The sequence below is a fragment of the Lepisma saccharinum genome, chromosome 13, assembly GCF_977018435.1.
Source record: "Lepisma saccharinum chromosome 13, izLepSacc3.1, whole genome shotgun sequence".
NCBI classification, from domain to species: Eukaryota; Metazoa; Arthropoda; class Insecta; order Zygentoma; family Lepismatidae; genus Lepisma; species Lepisma saccharinum.
In genome coordinates, this window is record NC_139241.1 from 59,859,917 (window position 1) to 59,887,454 (window position 27,538).

The window sequence follows — 27,538 nt, forward strand, 5'->3', positions numbered from 1 at the left end:
TTCTTGCATAGTGAGGCATCTCATTTGCTAGCTTTTAAATATGCATGGATCATGTTTTATCAGAAGCCGGCCGACTTCAGGCAACAAAACACAATGAAATTGTACTTTCAAATAGACAATACTCATATCGAATAATCCCATAAGTAAACTATTAGGCGAAAAAGGGCATAGCCTTCCTTTGGACTTGGCATTCCCACCCAAAATGCTCATGCTACGCCACACTTTTTCCCAAGTTTGGACATCTCGTGGGGTCCGCAAAAATGCCATGCTAAACTTTTAGTCTAATTATTCTTGAAATTTTGGGAAATGCTTAATTTTCATTTATTTGAGAACAGCACTGCAGAGAGAAAAGGATATTGTGAATTATGTAACATTGTCAATATTTTAAATCAAAACTGCCATTGATTTTTGTGGTATAGCTTCACTTACAAACTAGATTTAATTATTTAAAAATAATGAACTACTTTACACTGCTTCAGTTTCCAAGTACCAGCATTGTTATCGGTGGGAATCGCTAAGTACAGAGTGTCCAAGAAGTTCCTCTACCCCTTGATTACATATTTCCCCTATATATACAAGGTGGTGCATATTATATTTACCAAAACTTAAATGACAACAGTAAGACAGTGAGTGGTTGTAGTAACTTTATATTGTTATGAAATAAAAAATATACACATAGGCATTTAATACAGTATACAATAAGGAAAATACAGACATCAGTGCACCTTGAAAATGACTTACTTGACTTAATTCCTGTTGTTCCCTGTGGAACATAGGGCATCAACAAGGCATCTCCACCAGGTCCTACTGACAGCAATTCTCTTCAGTGCATTCCAGCTCCTTCCTTCCTCCAATGCAATGCCTCCGCGTGGACAGATCTTCGCCACGTTTGTCTAGGCCTCCCTCTTTTCCTTCTTCCCTGCGGGTTCCAGTCTAGTGCCTCTCTCTCGACAGCCTCATTTTCCTTCCTCAACGTATGCCCTATCCAATTCCATTTTCACCGCTTTATCTGTATGGAGTATGGACACCTCGATTTCTCCAGTCTTTATCCAAAGTTCTTGGTTTTGAATCACTTCTGGCCAAAAGATATTCAAATTTTTTCTCAGGCAGCGATTGATGAAGGTCTGTAGTGTGATTGTTTTTGTTACCTTCCATGTCTCAGACCCATATAACAGCACAGACTTAACATTACTTCGAAATTTGTTATTCCATACTGGATAGAGCCTCACAAAGGTGCCGTTTGCTTTTGGATATGTTGAGAAACATCCTATGAAGCCCCTCCGTCTCTCGCCACCACACTACCCAGGTAAGTACAGCTATCCACATTTTCAATAATCTCTTCACTGATACTAAACGGATCTGTTTTTGTGGAGTTAATCCTCAGTGCCTTGGTCTTCTTGGAGTTAATCACAAGTCCTACTATTTTTGCATTTTCTATCAAATCTGCTAGTTTTGTTTGCATATCACCATATGCTTCAGACAAGAAACACAAATCGTCTGCAAAATCAAGATCTTCTAGTCTGTTATTCAATCCCCATTGGTTACCACGTCTTTTCCCTCTTATTGCATTTCACATCACTGCATCAATCACGATCAGGAACATTGTGGGTGATAATATACACCTTGCCTCGCTCTAGATTGCACATCCATGGGCTCAGATACACAGCCTTCATGTATAACTCTACATGTATAATCACGATAAGTTTCTCGGATAAGACCAAGAACTTCATAACGTTTCACTTCCTTCCACATTGCCTTTCTGTTGACCGAGTCAAATGCTTTCTCAAAGTCAACGGAAACTGTATAGAGATGAGATGACCATTCTATAATTGCTCCAAAATTATCTGCAAGGTGTTAATTTGATCGGTACAAGAGCGATTTCGTCAAAACCCTGCCTGTTCTCTTCCAAGTCTCAAGTTAACAACTTCCTTAATTCTGTTTAGGATAACTCTAGTGAAGACCTTTCTCGGAATGGAGAGAAGTGCTATACCTCTCCAGTTATCACACTTTGATGTATACCCCTTTTTCGGTAGCTTCACCAACAGGCCACTCCTCCAGTCCTTAGGCATCTCTCCCTCTATCCATATCTTCTCAAACAAGGGCTGCAACATAGTTGCGGTGGTGTTTATGTCACTTTTCATCACATCCGGTGGTATGTTGTCAACTCCCGCTGCTTTACCATTACGTATCTCTTTCAGAGCCTGTTCAATTTCTCCTACTGTTAGAACATCAGTCCTAATTCTTACGCTGGGGTCAACATTACCTTCATTATCATTTTCCTCTTGCCCCTGGTCTATCTGAGCATCCACAGAGCTATTAAGGGTTGCAGAGAAGTGTTCCTCCCAACGTTTCAGTTGGTCCCCAATATTTATAAGGAGGGTACCATCTTTACTTCTCATCTGTTTCCTTGACAGAACTTTTGTGATGATGTACAGTTCTGTAAGATTTCGCTTTTTTTGCTGCTTCCTCCACCTGCTGGGACAGAGTGTCTACCCAATTCCATTGATCCCTACGAACACTACTCTTTACTTTTCGATCCTTCTCTGTATACTTTGTTTGTAATTCTGCCTTCCTTGGCCTTGTCCTGCTTGAGTTCATTGCCTCCTTAATTATTTTTGGATCTAATATTTTCCCAGGTCTGCTCAGTCATCCAGTCTTTTTCCTCCTATCCTTAAAGCCAGAACCTTTCACTTACTTCTGTGAATGCAGAATGGACTTTTGCCCATCTTCTTCAATGGCTTCATTTTCCTCATTTACATCCGTCAATACTTGGAATCGATTTCTCAGTTTAATCCTGAATGTTTCCTGGAGATTCTTATCCTTCAACTTACTAACATCATACCACTTTCTTGTCTGTTCCATTCTCTTCTTCTGTGATTGAATTTTCATTTTAAAGTTAGCCACTACCAAATGATGATCTCTCCCAATGTCTGCACCTCTCTTGTTTGTTACATCCTGTGGTGAACATCGCCACCTCTGTCCAATTGCCATGTGGTCTACCTGGTTTTCCATTCTATGGGTTGGTGACATCCACGTTACCTTATGGCATTTCTTGTGAGGAAATATAGTACCACTAATAACTAAGTCATGGCTAGCACGGAAGTCCACAAAAAGTTGTCCATTCTCATTTCGCTTGCGATCCGCGAGAGAAAAAAGACAGACGATAGATTCAGGAGTTGAATGGCTTCGTCTACGCGGCTGGTCCAGGGATACGTGCCTCCAGGTTACGTTGCCGAACAATAGGATAGGTGAACCTAACCTACTCACCCACTTTGGGCTTGATTGAACCTACGAAACTGCTCTGCTATGCAACCTGGACGCACCCATCCCCGTGCAGCTCTACGCTGTCCTCCAGTGACCATTAACATGGAGGATGTCGCCAGTAGACCAGCATCCATTCCGAGGAATGATTGCTGGTTTATCATAGGGACTTTCAGCCTAGTTATTCCGGAGCGAGAAGCACGCTTCCCGGACTTACCCGCCCAAATATGAATTGATAAATCAAGATGTTGGAAAGACACATTTAATATTCTGGGTATTATCACATTTAACTATATACAAGCACTGCACAAACTTATAGGTTTGATTTTACACATGGAACCAACAAATGGGTAACAAAAACATGGTACTTACATATCCTGCATTCACCTCATCACACCTGGGCCTTGCTGCAAACACTTATCACTCCAACTATAAATGGGGGGATTTCTGTGAATTTGCACTAAAAATATAGCGGTATCTTAATACATATGGGTATTGGCTTGCACATGAACTGTTTCAGGGAGCTGTATGACAAAGGATGGGCCGAATAATCATGGATGTCTTTGGATACAAGGCATCATGGTTTCTTGAAGGCTCATTGTCCTCTCCATGTGGTTTTGAAAATTTCCGAATTTTCATGGATATTAGTTCCATGCACTTTAAGGCACTTTAAGTGCTGTAATTCGTTCATATTATACACTACTGGACTATTTCCAAGCACTTAGTAGATATTTCACATGTTGGAGTACAAAGGCTACTCCATTGTCCTCTCTCCACTGGCCTACTCAGGCCCAAAAACTTGGAGTGATGTGAACTGTACTAAATCTCACCACAAAGTGAAATCAAGATGGCTTCCTCTCATGATAAAAGCTATCTCAGTCTTATTGTCTGGTAGCCACGCCCTTGAGGCCATCTGATTGGTCCACAGCACCTTGGGTTACTTGCCTTTATCTAGTACCTAAAGAAATCCACTAGATGGCAGTCTAGTCGGGGCTAGTTCCACTGGCAATTGGCCTTGTACTTTGGTTGGAGTGGAGTGCTGCCTGTATGTATTGGGGATGTATACCCAACCTTTGGTTGGTTATACGCTCTCCTAAGCCATGTTTACCCATGACATGCTCAAGGCCTTCGTTGTCCTGCCCCACCTTTGTGTTTAAATCTCCTCCAATTATTATGATATCCTTCCTTTTTTGTGTCATTGAGCAGCTTATAAAACTCTTGTTTATCTTCAGGCTCTGCTGCTTCTGTGGGTGCATAACACTGTATCATAATGATCTTTCTGATATTGGTTTTCAAATGTGCCACAATTATCCTTGCAGACATGGGATACCATTGAATAAGGCTCCTTTTTGCCTCCTTGTCCATCGATATACCCACACCATCACGGCTTGCCCCTTCACCCTCAGGTCTTCCAGAATATATGAATGTAATTCCATGGGTATTTACAGTTGGGAGCTGAGAAGACTGCCAGTGCGGGGTGAGGTTCGGGGGTGAACGGGGAGGTAGTGTGGGGAGGGAAGCTTCGACTTGGTGTTCAATTTTTCAGTGTTGCCAGACATGCAGAAGTCCCTGTAGGAAAGGGTGAGAATCTGATAATGGAATCGGGACTTACAGTGTGAGGTGCAGTCTGGCATTCGGAAAAGTTCGGAACCATTCGTGAACCTCCACGGATGATGTCAGCCACGGGACATCTCAAAGACCAGCAACGGCATAGGAATTCACACTTCTTCCGTGTTTTCCGAAATGAATTTGTTTTAAAAATTGAATGAATGTTCTGGCGTGTGTGTATAAGTAAATGTATATGTATAGAGTAGACTATATCTAGTAAACTGGGTCGCTGAAGGTTAACTGTCAATAGAATTAACATGCAACGAAAAGAGGGAAAGCCGACACGGGGGTTGAGCAAAGGTTTATTCAGATTTTTTTTTTATTTGAGGGGTGTAAGTTTGTGTTTATGTGTGTGAAAAGGTATACTTAGAGCCAAAATGACCATAAATTTGTCCTTTTATAAAAATTGTGTGGGGTGTTAGCATGGACGTCCGCAGGATTCTTTCCAGGGAGGGGCAAGCAAGGTATTTTTTTTCCAGGGAGGGGCAAAGGACACATATTTTCATCTAAAATAGTGATGCCCCCTCAAAAAACACTGTTTCAGTCTGAAATTATCATGTTTCTTCAACGAATTTATAATAATTAACATAAATTACTGTGATTGAAATGAAATTCTGTGTGAATTATATAATTTTTATGTACACATTCATTTTCCAGGGGGGGGCGTGGCCCCCTCTTGCCCCCCCCCCTTGCGAACGCCCATGGGTGTTAGGGCGTAGTTGGTGGATAAATCACTGGGGCCGAGACATTACAACTTCATGTTCCATAATCCGAAAGTTGCAGAAAAGCGATGCTACATACCAAAATGTAAATACAAACGAGGGAGAAAATGTACTACCCTCCATAAGTTAAAATTAATTGATCCATGTCCAGGAAAGAAGCATTACAAGATGCTAGGAAATACACAAAAAGCACGCACACACCCTTACTTTCTTAGTCACGTTGGAAGCAGATTGGTTTGATTTGTGAAGTTTTATTCCATTATTAGTATTGCTTTCACTTATTACTACGTAATATGTTCCATTCATTTGCAATGCGTTTTCGTAGAATACCATGCCTTTTTTATTTATGTCGCTGCCACCCTGAAAGGAAGACGAGCTGGCTGCACACGGCGACAACAGGCAGGTCAGTTTCGCATTCCTCAGCCTTGCAGTCTTCTCAGCTCCCAACTGTACCTCTCCAAACTTTGACCATCTCCCTTCACTTATACCTAGGATGCTCAGACCAAAGCTCTTCATGCAGGCCACTGCCTGCAGTAGTTTTCCACTCTCCTGCAGGGTTCTTACATTCCATATTCAAATTTTCATTATCCTTTTCAGGCCAAATGTCATCGTCTTAGAATCAGTTCAGCTTCCTCTTGTTGATGTTTCTTTAATAGTGTGATTTAAAGTGTGCCGTATATTGGCCCACAGCACCTGATCTTGTTGATGGGGCCACAACCTAAGCTTCCGAGCAGGCTAATTTTCTGTCATGGTATTTTCGCCTAGTCTTTGAGGATTCCTCCTCTCCACAAGACAGTGGCTCTTTCTCATATTTATACTCGATGACAATGAGTGCCTCTTCCGAAGGTCTCCTTCTCTGCCATAGTTGCCATTGAGGTCTACAGCGTAACCCTGGCAAGGGGCCCTTACAAGGTGCTACCAGCCAGTGCCAGCTGGACCAAGATTTTTTTAAAGAGGTGTTACTCCTCCTGGTTTCTGGCTCTTTCGCCTCCTTCGCCGTTGAGATGGCCATCCATCTATTTCCGCCATTGGAGCCGTTGACCAGTAGGTTGCTTCTTAGTCTGACTCTTTACCACTAGCCTGCCCAGCATGGGAGACCCTACCAGTAGCTATGCTACCGCTGGTATAGCCTAGTGGATCATCAGAATATGCAAGCCCCACCACCAACTACAAGGTCATGCAACCACTAGGTAGGGGCACCTTGAAAATAACATCCTATAAATGTCCTCCTGTTTGGATGCACTGTTCGAGGAGATGCGGGAAGGCTTTCATGATGTGCACCTCAACATGTCCTGTGGAATAGCGAGTATTTCACAGAAACTGATGCTTACAACAATACCCATGGCTCTTCACTGTCTAACCAACTTCAGAATGTTGTGTGTCTCTGGAACAAGTGCATGGCAATCTTCATTGTTCTATTGGCCAACGTTTCATGATATACTAATTGCCTAACTCCCAACTCTCCACGGGTGTAGGTATGCCACGCATGCACATGTGCATTCTGAAACAGTTGCCAACTCAAATTGGTAGATACAATATGCACAACCCTGTATATGGCATATTTATTTATTATAACATATATATTAATCTATTTACATTGTAACATACTAGCCAGGAACAAAATCAACAACAACAAGCTACCATGACAACAACAATACAAAACATAAGAAATCAAATTATGGCAATCTAGCCCATGTCTACATACTTAAACTTTCTAATATATTAAACACCTGAAGTCATGAGCCTCCTAGGGCTTGTCATCAACAGGTTGGATTAGTTCACTACCAGCATAAAGTCAATGTAAAGTTCAAAATTAAAGAATACTAGCCAATTTTCAACACAGTCGCAACATGATACATTCACATTGGGGTATGGGGACTTCTTGGACATACCGTATTTTGGAAGCAGTATTGGTATCGGCTCAGCCCTAGTGAAAGTTCAATATTAAAGTGCGGATTTATAGGCACTAAAACCTCTCAAATAGGCACCAAAAATGATGAAAATAGGCACTTAAAAGGCACCCTAAAATAGGCAATGAACATGATCTTTTTAAAATTGTATCTTACAATGCACAGTTGTACTGCACGTCAGTTTATACATAAAAAAGTGCACTAACGATTAACAAACTATTACTACTATTTTGATCGAGATGCACATTTGTGTTGAATCATCAGTTAAAATAATTCTCCCAAAAAGAACTTGTGCTAATGATTGTGTCAATTTGGACAATTTTAACTGAAAAAATATTTTAAACTATGTTCCAATCAAAATTTCTCTGAAGAAATGAACTTGTATTGCCCATTGTACTAATTGCACACAAATGTTTCACAAACAATTGACAATAGTTTGAATCAAATCCTTATTTGCAGGGAAGCAGGGTAACACAATTTGGTTAATTTAAAGAGCTTGAATTTTTCTTGGCATAAAGTGTGTTTCACCTATGTCAGAAACGGCTGAATTGTGGCTTCAAGCAGCGACAATGGAAGCTAGTTCTTCTAAACACTGAATTCAAGCAAGCAGGCAGGAGATTTGAATCTTGTTTACGATGGTACGTTGTGTAGTATTTGGTGCAGAGGCTCACGTTATTTCACAAAATTTCCCTGTACACGACAAACAAAATTGGCCGCAAACATGGCGGCTGTGCACATCCTGATGTCACATGAAACCCACCAAAGCACACTACCAGCTAAAGAAAAGGGTCGACCAAACACCCCCTAAGCTAATATTTTCCAGTTCCAAGCGCTGCTTAGTGTAATTCTCTATATGCAACAGAAGCCCACTAAACCGAGTTTTTCACATAACTAGCATTGTTGAATTCAGAACTGAGGTAATATAAGATGATAGCACAGCTCCATCATAACCTTGTTTCCAAATAATACGATGCATAAAATCATTTTCGGATGACTCGGAAATCACGTCAGCAGCTCAGAGTTTTGAACAAGGCCATTATATGAAACTATATATCCACATATCCAAATATATTTCCCACGTGGAAAAATTGTCAAGCAATTTAACAGTTAAAGGTATCACCTTGACACAAGTTTGACAGAAAATTACTTTTCCGTCAGTGGGCCAAAAGTAGCACAAAAGCGAAGTAAAATAATCAATCAATCGATCAACAAGTTTCTGGAGCAATTCATTTTTTTAAATTATTACATTTGTGACAGATTTGTGCTTTGGCATTTTTAAACACATGAACACGATATCTCCACAGATAACTACATACTTCGTTACACACACACACAAAGCAAATTAGTACTGGTTGACACCTACAAGCTTTCAGGTGAAAAAAAGAGGAGTAGGTTAGCCAACAGGTTGTCCAGTTTGCTTACCTTGATTAAGCGACATTTGGTATTTCCAAGGATCTGACACCCTTTGAGAACCTCAAAGCTGGCAAATACTAGATTTCAGTCAGGTCAACATAAACAAAGGCTTACATTATTCAGTTTAGGGAGAGCCAAAGTCATGTAAAAAAAGCTGAAGCAAGCAAAAATTGCAAAATAGGCACTTTTAGGCATAATTAAGCAAAATAGACACTAATCCTCAAAATAGGCATTTATATGCACTATAAAAATGAGTTTTCTGACTAGAAACACCATGAAACAAACTTAAAACATTAAAGCCTATGTTTTACTACAAAGGAATAAAAAAGTCAAATAGGCAAAAAATCCACACCCTATTCATTATAGACAAATTTAAGAATTTGTCCACAAAAAATGTCTTTAACTTACGTGAACTCCAACTGCTGTCCATATTCCCGTGAAATGTATGGAATTTGATCAGGAGCTAATTTCCTAGCAAGCTGCAAGGCCTGGTCCCACTGAAGAAGATCTCTCCTCATGTCCAGGGCTGCTGAGGGTTGGCTTGACATTAGATACCATTCCTGAAAGTAGTGTATATCACAGTTACTCAACACAGTGAAGAACCACAAAGTTAACTGTACATTAAACCCCGGGCTGCATGAAACTACCTCTAAAAAACAATCAACTTTCTTTCTTTCTATTTTCGTTACTTAATGTAACTTTTCTACCTCTTTGGGTTAATAATGATGAGGATGAATATGAACTGATGAAATGGGTAATGAGGAGAGGTACAAATTTTTGGCAAATAAAAAAGCAAAATTTTGGTACAAAAACAGAGCCAATTTCAGGTTCAAAAGCGGTTAAAAAAATAAAATTTCCCTGTTGTAGCGGTGAAAAAGTGGTATATAAAATGACATTTTGGTTTTAAAACTGTGAATATGATACTAAATTTGATTTAAAAACTGCACTTACTATACAAAATAAACATATCCCTTCTAATGACACATTTATGTCATTACCAGAATATTAAGTTTATTCCTGTATAAAGGGGTCCATTTTTGCTTCTCAAATATTTACAGCAGAATTAATCAATTTTACGTGAATAGCATAACTCAGAAAGTGTCGTGTCGGTAAATAAACACTAAATTTCGTGGTTAAGAGTCTGTTTCGCATTATTTCGTGACAAAACAGGGTAGGAAAATGCACCTCGCACCTTTCAGAAACATGAAAAATTAACATTACAATGCGTTATTTTACATTTCGTTTTTTTCCTCACAAACGAAATATGTATGCCTCTAGTCATGAGACAAACACAATAATGCATTCATGTCTTGTTCAGGATTCAAACCGGGGACCTCTGATTTTGTACCACTTTACACTGGCGACTCTGCCTTGGAGGATGGCAACTACAGTGTTGTACGGAAAGGATTTTGCTTGAGCACCAAATAGTGTGGATTGATGATGCTACATAGCATATGGAACTGAGAGCTTCTTTGCTCAAGTGAATAATACTCGAACAGGCAAAATGAGCAGTATACATTCGAACTCCAGCAATACATATATAACTGTCATTTGTCTGTTGTAGTGGGCACTCAAATATGGATCATGAAGTAAAAGACACAGTAACATTGAAACTTAAGTGAACATGTTCATATCTCCATGTTAAAATGAAGTTTAGTCTATCTTAACAATACAGAGTGATATATGAAAATGAAACAGATCACAGTGGCCTAAAACTTTCAAGGTGGATATTTTACATATATGTGTCTACGATTATTGTCACATTAAAATGATATTTCATTGTATACACTTGGGAGTAGCACGGAGGTGGCAGGGAAAAAGAGTCAAAAGCCTCCAGCCACCAACAAAGGGTTGGAAAACAGCTGACTGCTCTTTGCTGCTTCACAAAGGATCACCGTAGGATTACAAAGGAAGTATTGTTGAATGGTTTGTCCTGTTTCTGTCGGTCATGATATTTATTAGCCCCTTGCATCACGTGTTTACTTAGTTATGTTGCTGCGGAGGGTATGGAAGTGATTGGTTGGTTGATTTGGTGTTTTAAGTCCACTTTATGCACAGTAAGATTAATCGGGACTGGACCTACAGTTTAAAGTGGGATCCGAACCACTTGTACCTCCACCGGGTATCGAACCCGGGACCCCTTGATTACAAGGCGACGACAAGGTATGAAAGTGAGTTGGACAAATTGAAATTATTCAATTTTGAACTTTCGTTCAGTGTGCGTGTTTTCCAGCTTTTGGTGTGTGACCAGCAGCAGATGTGGTACTGAGGCTTTTTTCTCCTCCAACAAGAGTAAAGGGCATATAAGATGGCAAGAACCACCTTTGGGTACCTTTTGGAGACTCACGTCCTCGTGTAGCCTGCGTGTGGGAATGATCAATTTCAAATTTTGTGTAAAAAAATAGTTACTTTCCCTTTTCTTCTTCTTCTTTTAACTGATTATGGAAAAAAAAATCCCCATCAGGATTATGGCCCAAAGTATACTGAACAAAACTAGGTATCATTTGTATCTCTAACGTTCTTAATTTCAGAAATATAAAATTTCATTTAGAAGCATGCAGAATTTCAAATTTCCTGCTGGAAACAAGCTCAGCGTTAGTGCAAAACCTGGAATTGATTGATTGATTTGGTGTTTTAAGTCCACTTTATGCACAGTAAGGCTAATCGGGACTGGACCTACAGTTTAAAGTGGGATCCGAACCACTGTGCCATGTGCTTCCACCGGGTATCAAACCTGGGACCCCTTGATTACAAAGCGACGATGCTACCACTGTGCCATTGGGGAGGCCCTGCAAAACCTGGAAAATCAGTCAAAGGGTTAATGTGTACAACCAGGTGTCTGTGGTAAATCTTGCCATGGGGAATGAAACTGTATGAAGTATTATTTTTGTTCAGTGAAATGGTATGTGTAAGCAGACACTCTTCTCTTTCCACTGACCTACTTCTAGGACACGGGACATAGGAGATAGCTAGGGACATTGAATTTTCGCGATGCGCAAAATCACGAAATGTGAAAAAAAGATGCAATTTTGAACATTCTGCATGTAACTACACCCCCAATGATGAAATATGCATGAGTTTTATTCTCGAAACAATGAGAAATGTGTGCTTTTCCACGAAATGAACGATTTTTCACGAAATAACCATGAAATAGCATCAAATTAAGTAGATAACACGCAAAAACCGGCAATCGAGGTTGTGCGCGCAAACTGTCAATTTGTAACAAAACTTTTGCCTAAAGTTTCCTACCACTTGCAGCTGAAGAACATTTTATCTTTCATCACATCAGGAATACGCTGCAAATTGGGATTTCCCATGCACATAATCTCAGTTCAAAAACTTCGCTCCCTGTCAAGCTGCATTCATTTCTTCCCCCGAATGTCTTCTCAACTTCCAGTTTCATTGAACTTGCTAGCTGTAGCAGCGATAAGATTAGTCTGTTCCCGCACATCAAGGGACACAATGGTGTCATTTGTGTTCAGTAATGAATGAATTTTGTTTATCATCATGTGATTTTCAACGTGTTTGTGTATGTGCAGTAGTGATTATTTTATTTCTTGGACAGCAAGGATATCCTTTAAATACATACAATGAATAAATCACTTGAGATACGCAATTTAGAAATGAAGTAATTTTGTGTTGATGTTTTCTTTTTGGTTGGACAGCTAAGTACTTGTGTATGTGTACAGTATATAAAAATGAAGTAGTTTATCAATTTATAGCTCTTTTGTATGTTGTTTCCTCTCATAATGAAAAAGTGTGTGCCAATTTTTTTTCTTTCCACCGCTGGTATATACCGCTGATCTACCATTTTATTTACCGCTCTTCTCAGTTTATATTTACCATAAATTTGTCTCCCTAGAGATAGCAAACTGACAATTGGTATGCACTCTTCAAAACCATATAATCCCTCCAGGTGAGAGCAACTGGCATGTCAGCCATTTTCTTCTTTGCTTGGTACAAACCACAGCTTGCTTTGTTAAACAGAGTGGATTGAGTGGTTTAAGGTTTCTATCTTAGAACTGGTTTGTAGGATGGGGAGATCCCAGTCAGATAACAAATGGATTACTCCAGAGTTGTAGATATCCACAACCTATTTTCGCAACACAACAATTGGGATCCTATCATAAAAAATATCCAAGCAATATTCATTTGGAAGCACTGACTGTAGGATTTCAAATCCCTTCAACAGATTGCTGACTGCCAATTCCCTATCTCCTATGTGTACATGGTCTTAAACCAGAAAGTTATTATTATAAGAATCAAGAATCAAATATAAACAAATATGGAGATTGTTAACTTTTCCCCAAAAAATCTGGCACAACTTATAGCATGCCAACATGGGTCATTTCTAGTGATGCATTCTTTCTTACCAAAAATAATCTAGTGACAAGTGGTTAATCTATTTGAAATATTGTGAATACAATGCAAATATCACCTGAGCTTTTTCAAAGTCCTTCATAAACATTGCTATGTGGCCTGCAAGCAGCTTCTTGTCTTCAATGTCATGTATACTCTCTAAGGACCACACCATACCCACGTCTCCAATGTGCCTGTACACCCTCGTTGCTGTAGAATATAATAAACAAATCTTGCATCAAATTACAATAATACAATGTACAGGTTCTTCTTAATGATATGAACTGCTTAATGTACTTATACACTCCCCACAAAAAGTTTGAAATATTGTTACATTAGGCCCAAAAAGTTTGGAATGTTGTTATACAGGGTGGCTCAAAAAGTCACTTAACACCTCCGGTACAAGGCCACTGCAGCGTGCAACATGGAAATGGTGATGACCAATCGTTGCCAGGCCAAGGGGGAACCACAATGACGCCACCCGCATGGTCGGCGGCCATTTTGATGTCCGCCATCTTGAATTCAACTTTAGAATTTTAAATGGGAAGGGGGTGATATGAAATATAAACAAATCAGGCTAGAATTTCACGAGAAATGCAATGGTGAAGGTTTTTCTGATGTATCTTTAACCAGTAAAAAGTTATGACTGAATTCTTGTACCAATTTGCTCCTTTTCGAGGTGTTACAAAAGTGCCTTAAAATTTGTTTAGCGCATCGGTAATGCATCAAGATCAAAGTGACGTCTATGGAGAGAAGTTTGCATGCCATTGCACAAGACTTTTGGAAAAGGAGCAAATTGGTACAAGAATTCAGTCATAACTTTTTACTGGTTAAAGATACATCATGGTGGCATATGTCAGCGAAAAAATGAGAGCGTACAGCCATGTGTTGTTGCATTCCAAGGTCATGCCTATCACCTATTGCCTAATAAAACAATATTCCAAACTTTTTTGAGAAATGTATTTCAATGTAATGAAGCCACAAATGTTATGTATTCTATATTTATATTTCTCTTTTATTTAGCACTGACTTTCTGCCACTTGTGGTTAATTGCAACAATGATGATGAGTGATGACTAGATGAACTAGATAAAGGGACATTCAAAAAGGACACCAATGCCCAGATGGGGATTCAAATCCAGGAACTTCAGTGGCAAGTCTGAAAGTTGACCACTTAATGCACTTGGCCACTGAACCGGCACACATATCTCGTACATGTAATACATATTGGCAACATAGCTAAAATATAAAGTGGCTATTGAATTATTAATGTGTATAAAATATACACATTGTTACTTGCACGGAATATGAAATAGTGGTTTGATAAAAATTGCCATAAGTGTGTATTGAAATATAGCCAATTTAAAAACAAGAGATTGTTTATGTGACATGTGTGACTATTATTACACTGAAACAGAACAGTGTTTTAAAGTTTCACATGTATTTTTTTAGTTTCCTAAAATATTTTCAGTGAAAGCAGTATCTTATGTTATCAGCAAACTGATGATTTACTGTATTTACTCATGTATAATGCACACTTTTTTCCAAAATTTTTGCTCCCAAAAACTGTGGTGCGTATTATGCACGGAATAATTCAGACAGCCAACATGGAACTGTGCAGGGTCATTCCATGATTTTGGGACACTTGCATTGATTTTTCATGTTTACGGAACCATCATGTTAAATATCATTGCAAAGCTTAAATCCTGCAGTTTCTCAATATGGCAACAGTATTCCATTCAAGGTAACGACACTAATGTGAAATGCGGTTGAAATAAGTTCATCACAAAATGAAGGAACGTTCTGATTTCTATGGTGCTTTGGATGAAAGAAAACATAAGAAAAAAGAAAACAATAATTAAAATGTATTACTGGCTAAATAATAATATATATATATATATATATATATATGGAGTGTGATATGGAGTGTGTAAATTCCTTAATGGAAGAAATCTTGTGCTAACTGCTAGTTTGAAGGTTCTGAATGTGCCTCGTATAAATGTTACATTAGTCATGGAAAAAGTATATATTTTGAAGTTCTTTTAGAAAAAGTAAAGAAGGAATGAGCAAAATCACGTATAAAATTTTGAAGGCCATTTCACATGATTTTTCACTTTGTAATGTAATGTTCTGCAACACCAAGAAAAGCAGTGCAACTCTGGCAGAATTCGAGCATGCACCGCATGGGATGCATATCAGCAGTATTTGTTGGGTGAGAAATAATAGAAAATAACTTCCTGAGCACTGCAAATCCATAATGTAATTTTGATCTTGCTATCTACGATTACAGAATAAATAAGGTGGTTAAAGAGTGAAAGCTTTGGGATGCTAAACACAGTGGAGGGAGAAGGAGGAGGTGGCATGGGTTGAGACTTACTGTTTACACAAGAGGATATTCTAGCAACAGGTGACTCATTGAATAGGTATGATGTCATTCACTCTTCATCAGCATAGCAACAGCTTTACGACCTACAACTAAGGAAGCCATTTCTTGAAACTGGATCGTACTGCGTATTATAAACGAGATATAATTTTTTGTAACTTTTACCCATCAAAAACCAGGGTGCGCATTATAGGTGCACGTGCACTATAAATGCGTAAATACGGTATATGCAAATTCAGAAGTCTCAATAATGTGATTTTCCTTTCTTCTGATAAGTAGGTTTGTGAATGGAACTGATGGAACTTGTTTGAATTATTGTTTTAAGGGCACTACAGTTTAAAGTGGGATCCAAACCACTGTGCCATGTGCCTCCAGCAGGTATCAACCCTGGGACCCTTTGATTACAAGGCCGACATTACCACAACATCCTGTAGCATGAGGCAATTGACCATTTCTTTAGTGTGAGAACTAATGGACATGCAAACTAAATTCCACATTGTAGTGACTAGAGTGGGGCAAGGAGTGAGTTTCGCTCAAATGCCAAATTGTTCAAACGGACGATGTTAGAGAGCATATGGAGTTAAGGGTTTCTTTGCTTAAGTGAATAACACTTGAACAGGCAAAATTAGCAGTATACGCTCGAAGCGTAGTAGTACACATAAGTCGTAATTTGTCCGTGGTAGTGATCTTCAAATATCGATTGTGAAGTGAAAGACATAGTGAAATTGAAACTTAGGTAAACATAGTCATCATTCCCATGTTAAAATGCAGTTTGTTCTACCTTGCCAATACACAATGAAAATGAAATAAATGATTATGGGCTGAAACTACCAATGCGGATATTTCACACATGTGTGTCTATGATTATTGTCACATTAAAATGATATTCCACTGTATACGCTTGAGTGTAATACGCTCGAGGGTGGGATATTCAAACAAGTACGAGTGAACAAAAGTGGTCCCATGCAAGACTCTCGTAGTGACGTTCCCTGTTAAATTTGGAGCCAGTATATCTAACAACACAGACAAAATACAACACAAATAACTTAGTTTGTTTACATCCTTTCTTTAGACACTGAACAACATTCATAAGAATATATTTTTTTTAATATTCTGTAGTTTTTCTTAAGTTGTTTGAATTTGAATTTAAAAGTTTGGGTGCATCAGAGCTTAGGCTCTTCTGCACCCATCACATCATACAGGGTGCAGCTCCTTACCATAACTAAAATATCATAACTACTGTCCCACATAACTAAAATCTTAAAACATTCTGACCGGTTAAAAGCCGAGGCTGTAAAGGGGCACTCAGCACACATAAGGACAAAAAACAGGACAACACAGAATTATACTGGCCACAGAGCCAGCGCCGGAGCCTCGTTAGTCTGCAAAATGCAGTTCAGGGTGTACTACGGTTGACAATTGGCTGTACTATGTGGAAGGTCACCCCTTAAACCCCCTTATGTTGTTCTGTACAGTATTTGTACTGGGCTATATGATCAGTATAAGCATCAGAAGGAAAATAGTGGCAAAATTAATGCTGTGTGTGCCAACTTGGGTATGAATATAATTAAATAATAATTACATATCTGGATCTAGTACTAAAGGAAAAGAGAAATACAGACAAAGATGAGAAATCTGTTAAAAAGAAATTTGTTTGCATTCCATTCCACAAGGGATTCTCACATAAAATTGCAAAAATTTTTAGAAGATTTAAATTCAAAGTTGTTTTTAGATCACCAAGAAGTTTGGAATGTACATTTAATGAATACAAAATGAGAAACTCTCTACCAGATGTGGAAACCACAGGCATATATAATATAAGTTGCTCATGTTTAAAGGATTATGTAGGACAAACAGCAAGGAAAATGGCAATAAGATGGCACGAACACGATTTGGACATTATAAATCTAAAACCAAGAACAGGTTTGTCAACTCACATTATCGAAGAGAAACATTTGATTAAAAACAGAAGGGTTATAAAAAGAATAACGGTAAACATAGATATGAATGTCTGGGAAGCTTCGTTCATTGCAGAAAAACACTGGATTAAATTAAATAATGAAAATGGTAACATAGACCCACTATGGAGTTTTTTCTTTTTCATAAATGGAGTAAGCCACCACTTTAAAATTTAATGTAACAGAAAACATCAAGAAACTCTGTGAAAGCAATGATGATTTTGAATTGCCTGATGATATTTGGGATTCATAATATTTTTTAATAAAAATAATGTGATCAAAATTTTTATCTGAAATAAAAATAAAACAGACTGCTTGTTTTTTCAGTTATGTTGCTATATTACAACAATGTAACATTGACAACATCCATTGTATAACGGATTCTCCTTTTTATTTAAAAAATTCTAAACCAATGTTATAACTGTATCTTTAGTCAAACTAAAAATAAATGTCTGATGAAGGGAGCGTGTGTGTGTTCTCCTGAAACATCACAATGAAAAACTGTGTTTTTATGCTTGTAATAACCGCAGACTACAAGAGAAATAGTACTTACCAAGATCAACATTTAAATCTTTCATGGCTGCATCAGCTAACTTAATCCAGGTATCTTTGGTGTTGAGGACTTGGCATATCGACCATGCATCTTTGAATCTGATATATAAAAAAAATATAAAAAAATAAAAAATCAGTGTTCTATCTTATCAAGTATGTTGTATGGTTATTAATATAAATTAAGAGAAATGGAACTTCATCTATCCCTTGCAATCAACTTTAGCAAACATTTAAGATTTGTATTTTAAGAAGAAAACTGAACACTACATGATTGCTAGTGATTCAATGTTTTGAACAAAGGTAAATGAGGGAAGATCAGATGAAAATTTTACTGATCAAGTGCACATAAAAGTTATTGTTTACAATGATGGTGATTTCGTTAACTTTGGCTTGTACAGAAAAATAGTCTTCCAAAAAGGCTAATTGGGACTGGACCTACAGATTAAAGTGGGATTTCAAATATTTATGTATCTTCACTGGGGTTTGAACCTGAGATCTCTTGGTGCTGTAACCAGGAGAGGACCAAAAAATACTGTTCCTTCTGTGCTTACTCTATTCATGAAGTTCAATGATATGGTGTCCTTTTCTATTCAAATATATACTGGTATCGGTAAATAAATTCCAACCACTACTTTCCGATACCATTAGTATACGCCGATACTAATACATTAGCAGCATTATCAGCATAGCCATAGTAGGTATCCATACAAAGGTTAAAATTGCTGTGAAGAATGAAGGTAAACATGTGTTGTTCCTACAGGGTGGCTACTCTAGGACCATGATAAAATTCAAGTATAATTCCCGGTATTCAATGTGAATTTTCCAAAAATTCAAGGCTGCAAGCAGATGTTTCCTCTATTTCAACCATAGGTATTATCGCCTCTCAAGACCCACAAATATGAACACACAAATATATTAACACTATAAAGGCTCTGTGTGATTCAAATGTATCCAAAAATATATCTTGCAATAATCTTCCATCTGTCTGATTGCTCTACAAAGGACACTAACAAAGTAAACAAGTTGAGAGAATTCGGTTTTATTTTTCACAGCATTATTTTCCTTCTTCAATGAAAATAAAAACCAAACTGTGAAAATTTCGGATCAGGTCATTTATAAATAAGTATAAATTCAATAGAATTTGAATTAATAAGAATTGTAATTTGTCATGTCTATGGAGAAAAAATCAAGCAGAATTCACGCAGAATTCCCAGTGAGTAGCCATCCTGTCCTTGCAAGTTGTGACCTATGGTAAAATGTAGGATAACAACCTTATGATGTGCCAAGCTTTAAACAGAATAAAATGAATCCACACCTTCTCAGAGCCAGATGCTTCATCAAGGTTCCTTGACGGTTTCCTGGCTTTGGATCCTGGATCTTTGGTCCAACCTCGTGGCTACCCAGAACCAGATTTGCAAGCTTTCCACTGGGCGTCTGCAGCGTCACTTCCCCATTGTACAGCAGGAGTGGCATTTGTCCCAAAGGAATCTTCGTGGATCCCACCTTTTCAACTGACGTCCCTGGAATAAAAGATCACATGTAGATGTAACTTGCCATTACCGGTCATACCTGAAAAGCCCTATGCTAAGCATTATCCAACTCGTAAGAGCACTATAAAAGAAGTACACAGCCGGTCTTGGGAGGAGAATGCAAGGAGGCCACCAAGTAGGTTAAGGTCCACATCGAGTCACAAGGGTGACAGCTGTCGGCCAGAGCCACACGAACAAATGCAGAGATGAGACACCTCAGGTCAGCCAGCAGGCTCAGCACCCAGCCTACCATTCCAGCATCAAGGCTTGATCCAGGAACCCTAGATAAGTACCTGCCCCTTTAGGGTGCTCATCCCTTCACCCCTAAACTTCTGAACATCATAATAAAATAGGAAATTTTGGCCGATACCGATAAATTACAGATATAAAATTTACCGATACCAATAACCGATATTCTACCATTCTGATATAAAATTAGAAATGGTCCGTGAAGAACCTGATATCAGATATTTATCGATATATCGGATCGGTAAAATAACACTGCACAACACAAAATTTGTCCTTTAGATGAAAATGTGTAATTCTAATGTATTTGTGCATGACAAAAACGAATCTGCAATTTGTTTCCGTGTCATTTAGCCAAAAACACAAAATTTGAAAGTTACATAAGAAATGCATGGTACAATAGCCGAAAGTGTGTTTCTCGTGTGTTACAAGGAACGAATGCTCGAAATTATTCATTGGTATGACAGGATAAGATGTATGCAAGAAGGTTACATGAAATACTGATGCTTCCTCTGTGAGTGGGACAGTCAGGACAGAGATAATCATTAAGTCCGTAAACACTGGCTGCCACGACAGGCATCAAGAACACATCACAAGATCCAAACATCAAGCTCCAAAATGTGGGATGCGGCAACGAGAAGAAGCTTCATGCGATTAAGCCCACCATAGGTGCATGGTGTTCCTCCCTTTCTCTCTAGTCAAGAAGAAGTTCTTATTCGACTGTGTATTGGACACAGCTGTCTAACCCATGGTCACTTGCTGCAAGGGTTGGACCCTCCAATTGCTGTATTTGTAATGTCGTTTTAAGTATTCTACATGTTCTTGTTGAATGTGCCGATTTTGCTTTCCTCCGGCAAACTTCTATTCTCACCAGCTGTTTCTCGTCCCTGTTGGAATATGATGAGTGTTTTATCAAATGATTTTAGCTTTAGCTGGTCTGTGATGAAGCTTTTAGTTAATTCGACTTTTAAATGTATTGTTTTTGTCTTGTCTACAACCTTGCACTTTTTACAATCTTGTTTTAACATTTTAAGTAAGAATATTAGTTAAGGGGATGCAAAATGGCCACACGTGCCGAAGCAACCAAATATTTTAAGATACCTCTGGACAAAATTGAGGCAAAAGTTATGGAAGATATGTTTATTAACACACAAATTATAAACGTTTTTCATGATGGTGCGTTTGATTCTACACTTTCTGACCCAGCAAAGCAGCATGGCAGGAATTCAAAGTTGGTGTGCTCTAATTTCCTGGGTAATTTGAAAGCACAAAATTATAAAGCCATTGTTCGTGACATGGTGCACTGATTTCATGTCATGGGGTGCCACATGTTACTAAAAAATTACACTTTCTGGACACACGTGTGGGCTTTTCCCCGCAAAACCTGGGAGGAGCCAGTGAAGACGTGGGGAAAGGTTCCACCAGGACATTGATGTTTGAAAAGCGCTTCAGAAGACGTTGGAACGGCAGTATGCTTGCTGACTGTTGTTGGTCTATCATCAGGGAGACCCCTACAGATATGTACAAGCGTAAATGCTCCACAACGTCATGTTCGTAGGTATTGTTACTGTGTTTTCTTACTGTACAGTGTATTGTAATATGCCTTTCACACATAAAGTAAAAAAAAAAAAAATAAAGTGTTCCCCTGTGCTTAGCACCACGCCATGAAGGCATATAGGGGGTGTGGGGGTAACGCCCCACACTTTCTTGATCCGGTCGTGAGTGGGGGTGATGTGATCAGCACCACGCCCCTGACCGCCTTTACCCCCCAGGTTTCCCCAGGTACCTATGTTATTCGATGCTGGGTGGGCGCCGGGGCCGCTTCCATCGTTAGAAAAGTTCCCGGATTTGAACCGGCAGGGGATCGAACCCGGGACCTTTAGCATGGTAGTCAGACGCGTTACCGACTGAGCTACCGCGGCACCTACCTAAATACATACTTGTAGCAATAATGAATAAGGTGGCTATCCGATGAAAATGATGCGTGAAAGAAGCATACGGTTTTCACACTTCAATTCTGTAACCTTTTTTTAGTCCAAATCACATGATTTCATCTAAAGGACAGAAAATGTCTTCAAATTTGTTGTGCAGTGTAATCGGTAATTTTACCGATAAACCGATATGCCTATATCGGCCGATACCGATAGAGTACCGATTAATCGGTTCCATTCCTAAAGAAAGCATATCCAAGAATGTAAAATAAAGTGTCATTTATGCACACAAGTTAACTTACCACTCCTTATTTGTACAGTAATAATGACAATTGCAGAGAAAATGTTAAGACCAAGCATGATCGAAAGGAAGGAAGTGGACTTGGCCTTCAATGAAAGTATCATCCCATGCGGTACAAAAATATGCCATTTTATAACAATTATTAAAAAGGCTTTGTTTCTTCAATGACTGAAATTCTTTCTTAATGTTAATTGCAAAGAATAAAAGGCAACAATTTTGTAACCAGAGCTTTTTTTTTCTAGGAAGAAAGGTTCTAGTACTCTTCTAGTTGGTTCGTTTTTGTAATTTTGGGTTTCCTATTGTGTTCATCGTAAGAACTACTCAAAACATTGTACTATGTTCTTACACATGGTGCAGCAATGAATCTGGCAACTTTGCAACACTGGATATAGCTGGATCTTGCATAAGAGGTAACACGTGACTACTGCTATATTGAAACCCTTGCTTTACCATTCAGTTACGATGGATTCATGGAACAAGGCACAGCTTACATCCGCTGTAAAAACATATTACAAGAACATTAGTTATGTGTCAGCACAGTATTTTGGGTAGGTTTCACATCACATTGCGAAGGATAGCCACAGAAATTTCAGTCTCCTATTCCCAGAACCGATCCTTCGAACCCATTTCTTCAAAGTTGTTAATACATATTTTGATGACATGGGCAGAGAGCAGCAGATCATGACATGGAATACTAAAATGTTCCTGAAATGCACGCTGCGTGGACACATACCTATCACGGGTTTACAGCGAATGCTTGCTGTGCCTGATTCACGACTCCATTATAACTTCTTATGCCCTTACAATATTTGATAAATTTAATACAACAACAAGAAGAGAGAAAGAAAAAATGTATAAGGTGCAAAGTTTAAAGGTTGAAAACTAAAAGATTTGTCATGGCCAAAAGAGTAGAGTTGATTGATCCAATGTACTAAATATTATGATGTAATTGAATGAACGCCAATTAAAAATTAGAAAGATGTTGATGTACTAATCTTTATGTATGAAACTGATCGCGGAATGTTAAAAAATGTATACTTTTGAATTGTGGTGACCGGAACTCAAAACCTTTTATTTTATCCCATTCTCCACGTCGTTCTCACCACCCTTGGTGTGTAAGAGGAGAATCACGTCAACAGATTCTCATTTGTTATTTTGTTTATTTACTCATCTGGCAACAAGGAGCTTGCAAGAGGCACACTGCTGCCACCTAGCAACCTCCTTCACGTGCCAAGCTGGCTTACTCCGCAAGGCAGTTAACAGTACACTCAGAGTTTGTGCAGTGCAATCACCGACAGACGTAGTTACATAACATGCCTTTCCGCTGACGTGAAAACCTGCCCGAGGCATGGGTGAGTTTATCGCCAACACTCCATTTACCTGGGAACACAGCAGCAGCAAGGAAAATCGATCTAATTGTTAAACTGGGCCTACGCAAATCTAAATTCTCGTTGATTTCATGAATTAAGTAATTGAATTGCTAAAGTCACTGTGCATTAGTAGCTTATCAATTGCCGGGCTTTATATATAGTCTTCTGTGATGTACTGTCAGAAACCACAAATCTTTCGTTTCACCAAAACTTGAATACTGTTCTCCCATCTGGTCTATGGCATGCCCCTCAAAATTAGATAAGACTAAATTCTGTTCTAAATTTCTTCCCGGCCATTGTTCGCCACCGAATTCCATCCACAAAACATTTACAAAAGTCCATCCTTCTGAAAATGCTAAATATCCATACCCCTCATGATAGACACATACTTGCAGACCATATTTTCCTCCATAAAATAACCAATGGGAACATAAGAAGTGATCACCTTCTTCAAGAAATTTACTTTAGAGTACTGTTCCATGCCACAAGGAGCACTCAGCTTTTCACATATCAGAAACCCAGATTAAGCCTAACACAGCGTTCTCTCTTCCACAGATTACATGGCCAATACAACACTCTATCAAACCAAGTTGATATTTTTGAAAACCAGTCATGTTTTAGAAAGCTACTGTGTAACAACATGTAATCCACTTTATCTCATATGTATGTATTTTAGTTTATGTTATTATTCTTTATTGTTACTTCCACTGTTATTTTTTTGTTATTTCCATTGTTATTACATTCCAATATAAAATGGCCAAAGCTGTATTTGGAATTCTCTGGTAAATAAATAAATAAATACATAAATTAGAGTAATGTGGGTAACCCCTATGACGAGAGAAACTGGACACTATGTTTGTGTGTGCTTGTTTGTTGCAATATTAATGTAAGTATAGAACATGTACATATTCTTATTTGTTGATAATTTTTATCTTGCGAGTGTATTAAATCGTAAGATTGCAACAAGATTGAATGAGAGATATACCCCCAAATAATTGTAGGATGGTACTTACATGCTAATGAAGTCAAGTAAATGTACTAGAGGATATGTTCAAATTATAAAGATGTTATTGATATATGTGCATATTCTTTTTGCACTGTATATTTTCATGACTTATTTAGAATACCTGTTGTTATTTAAATGTATCATTACTCATGGAAATCTCCTGTTAATATGTCTGTTAATGTTAATAGATTAGATGATATTTTTAATTTCATGCAGAACAAATTAATTATTAGATGTCCCGTGACCTTGAGGTTGTTCTACAAGGATCATTGCATATACTTGATTTGGTTTATTAAGTAATTAACAATAGAGTGTACAAACTTGAATATACAAAAACATCCCTAAAAATATCTATCCTTACCTTCAAGTGAATCCTTGACATAGACATAAGTTGTAATTTCATTCTCATCATATGCTATGAATATATTCCTATCTATGGGCCAATTTTCCCATAGAATACCAATAGCCTTGGGAGGGAAGTCTGGTATTTTCACCATTTGGTCATTGACCTGCGGGAACAAAGGAAAGCAACACAGGCTTAGAATTATCAATAATGTGACCATAAAAATACAGATTTAATTTTCATTATGTATCGAAAAAATGAAATAGTAGTAACAGTTGAAATATGCCAAATGGATACCATTCAGAATTAGGCAATTTTTTCACTGAAAGATTATAGAAGGTGAAGTTGAAAACCTATATTTCACCACATTCACTTGACTTGTTCGGGATACATACATTTTCCCCTGACCGCCTTTACCCCCCCCAGGGTTTCCCCCAGGTACCCATGTTATTTGACGCTGGGTGGGCACCGGGGCCGCTTCCAACGTTAGAAAAGGTCCCGGATTTGAACCGGCCAGGGATCGAACCTGGGACCTTGAGCATGGTAGTCAGATGCGTTACCAACTGAACCACCACGGCCACTGAGCATGTCATTGGAATATTAAAATGATTGTACAATCACAGACACTTCTAGGTTGTAACAACTCTATTGAAAATCATTGGTGTCCTTACAATCCAGAAGTGTCTGTGACTGTACTGCTACATGTAAAAGGTGAAGGTTAAAACTTCAGTTTAACCGATACTACTCTGTACTGTAAGGGATATGAAGCAAAAACCTCCCAGTGTATTTTGACCAGAGATAATGATAATAATAACGCACAGTGCAAGCCATTAGGTCCAAGACCTATCTACAGACTGCTGGCCTGAACCCCACCAGAGGTGGGTGATCGTTCAACCAGTTTATGGAGTGACGCGCAGTCACCACGACCAGCTCCCAGTCGTTGTTGTAGTTTCTCCATGGCCAGATTACGCTACTCGTTCATAGCTCCTCAATTTCCTCACAATGGTGGGTGGCCACCAGTTCCATACACAAGCCAAAATCTCAGAAGAAAAGTTGTTACGCTTCCCCCTGGAAACTCGAACCTGCGCATGTACAATAGCCGGAACCCACAACTTGCACGGCCATGGTGTAGGACTTTGGCCAGAGTTGCTGATGTCAAATTGGCTGTGTAGAACCAGACATTGTCATGAAGAAGAATGACATTTCCAGAGAACATCCTAGTCTTTTCTTGTGAATGGAACGGTACCCATCATCAATCTGCAGTAATAGAGCATTAAGTGTGACCATTTTCTCCCTAAAAACTCCACATCAATAACATCTTGCATATTCCAGAACACAGCTTATGTCTACACTCTATGCTGATTCTTTTGACACATGGGGGTGAAATGGTGGATCCATGCTTCATCACACATGATTGACTGAAAAAATTCATCTCCTTCAGTTTGAAACCAATTTAGGTGTTCTGTATATATCGTCAGGAATGTTCACATCTGATCAAATATCAGTTGTCGGGGAACTTATGTTGCACAGCATTAACAGAAGAGTAAATGCTAGTGAATGATTGTCTCCACACTGTCGACATTGATGTTCCCACAGCACAATGCAAGACAGTTTAAAAGTCTGTCCGAACTTTAGACTCCATCACGGAGTCATCATCAGGGAAAAAGATGCGATCGAGGTTCGGATGACGCTACTTGCTGTGTCTGCTGTCATTCCGGTCTTGTAGTGTTGGTAAGTTCCAGGTTGTTCCAATTGATCGCTGAAGAGGTACAACTTTTCAATTTAACTGTGTTCATACTGTGCTGTTTATGTGTTTTTTAACAAGAATGTTGCCAGCATGTGATGTAAGAAGTTTCCTAACATCATACTGATATTGACCTTGGTTGGCTGCAATGTCCTGCACTGTTACCAGTTCTAAAGGACCAATTGTTCAACATGTGCAATATTCACTGATGTGACAGCAGCCCAACAAATGTATCCATGAAGTTTGTTCATTACAAACTCTCATTATTCACCAAACTGTTATGACGCTCCAGGAGAACTGAGAACTCCAACCGGTATTATCCCTTACTTTGGAGGAAGCCCCCCCACAGGTCACTCTCGCAGCGCCTGAAAGCGCAGGTGGGAGGAAATTTGCCGGGGGAGATCAACTACCCCAAATAAAATATGACGTCAGAAACCCCATCTAAGTATACGTAATTTTCGTATGACGCTCCAGGAGAACTGAGAACCCCAACCAGTATTTTTCCTTTGTTTTGGAGGAAGCCCCCCCACAGGTCACTCTGAATAAAATTTAAATTACCATAAATCCTTTACCACTTATGGTATTTAATGCACTCTCAATGAGTTACAAACACACTGTACACAGTTCAACTATTAATCATAGAAAAATACAAGATTCTTGTTTCTTTAACAAAGAATGCTCTAACCAGATAATGAAAACGTCGCCTGTCAGTTGATGTACATCATGACATTGCACACGATTTTTGTGTAATTTATCTTGCAACACACGCCTCACACGAATGCATGCATATTTGTACACTGTTAATTTTTTGTAGATCTACCTAATTTGCGTCGACATGAGCTCATGCTAAAAGTTTGGAAAACAGCAGCTTACCTTCTGTAGCCGGGAAAAGACGCCATGCCG

At 38.7% G+C, this 27,538-nt stretch overlaps 1 protein-coding gene across 1 annotated transcript in view; it reads right to left on the bottom strand.

Annotated features, from left to right (window-relative positions):
- Oseg6 (intraflagellar transport protein Oseg6) overlaps positions 1-27,538 on the bottom strand; it is a 125,616-nt gene that overhangs the window by 25,890 nt on the left and 72,188 nt on the right. The window contains exons 11-15 of the mRNA XM_083134247.1: positions 24,910-25,057; positions 19,481-19,685; positions 18,167-18,264; positions 13,353-13,483; positions 9,323-9,474 (exon numbers count right to left, since the gene is read on the bottom strand). Of these exons, the coding sequence (XP_082990373.1) occupies positions 9,323-9,474; positions 13,353-13,483; positions 18,167-18,264; positions 19,481-19,685; positions 24,910-25,057 (734 nt within the window). The remainder of the gene's footprint in view (positions 1-9,322; positions 9,475-13,352; positions 13,484-18,166; positions 18,265-19,480; positions 19,686-24,909; positions 25,058-27,538) is intronic.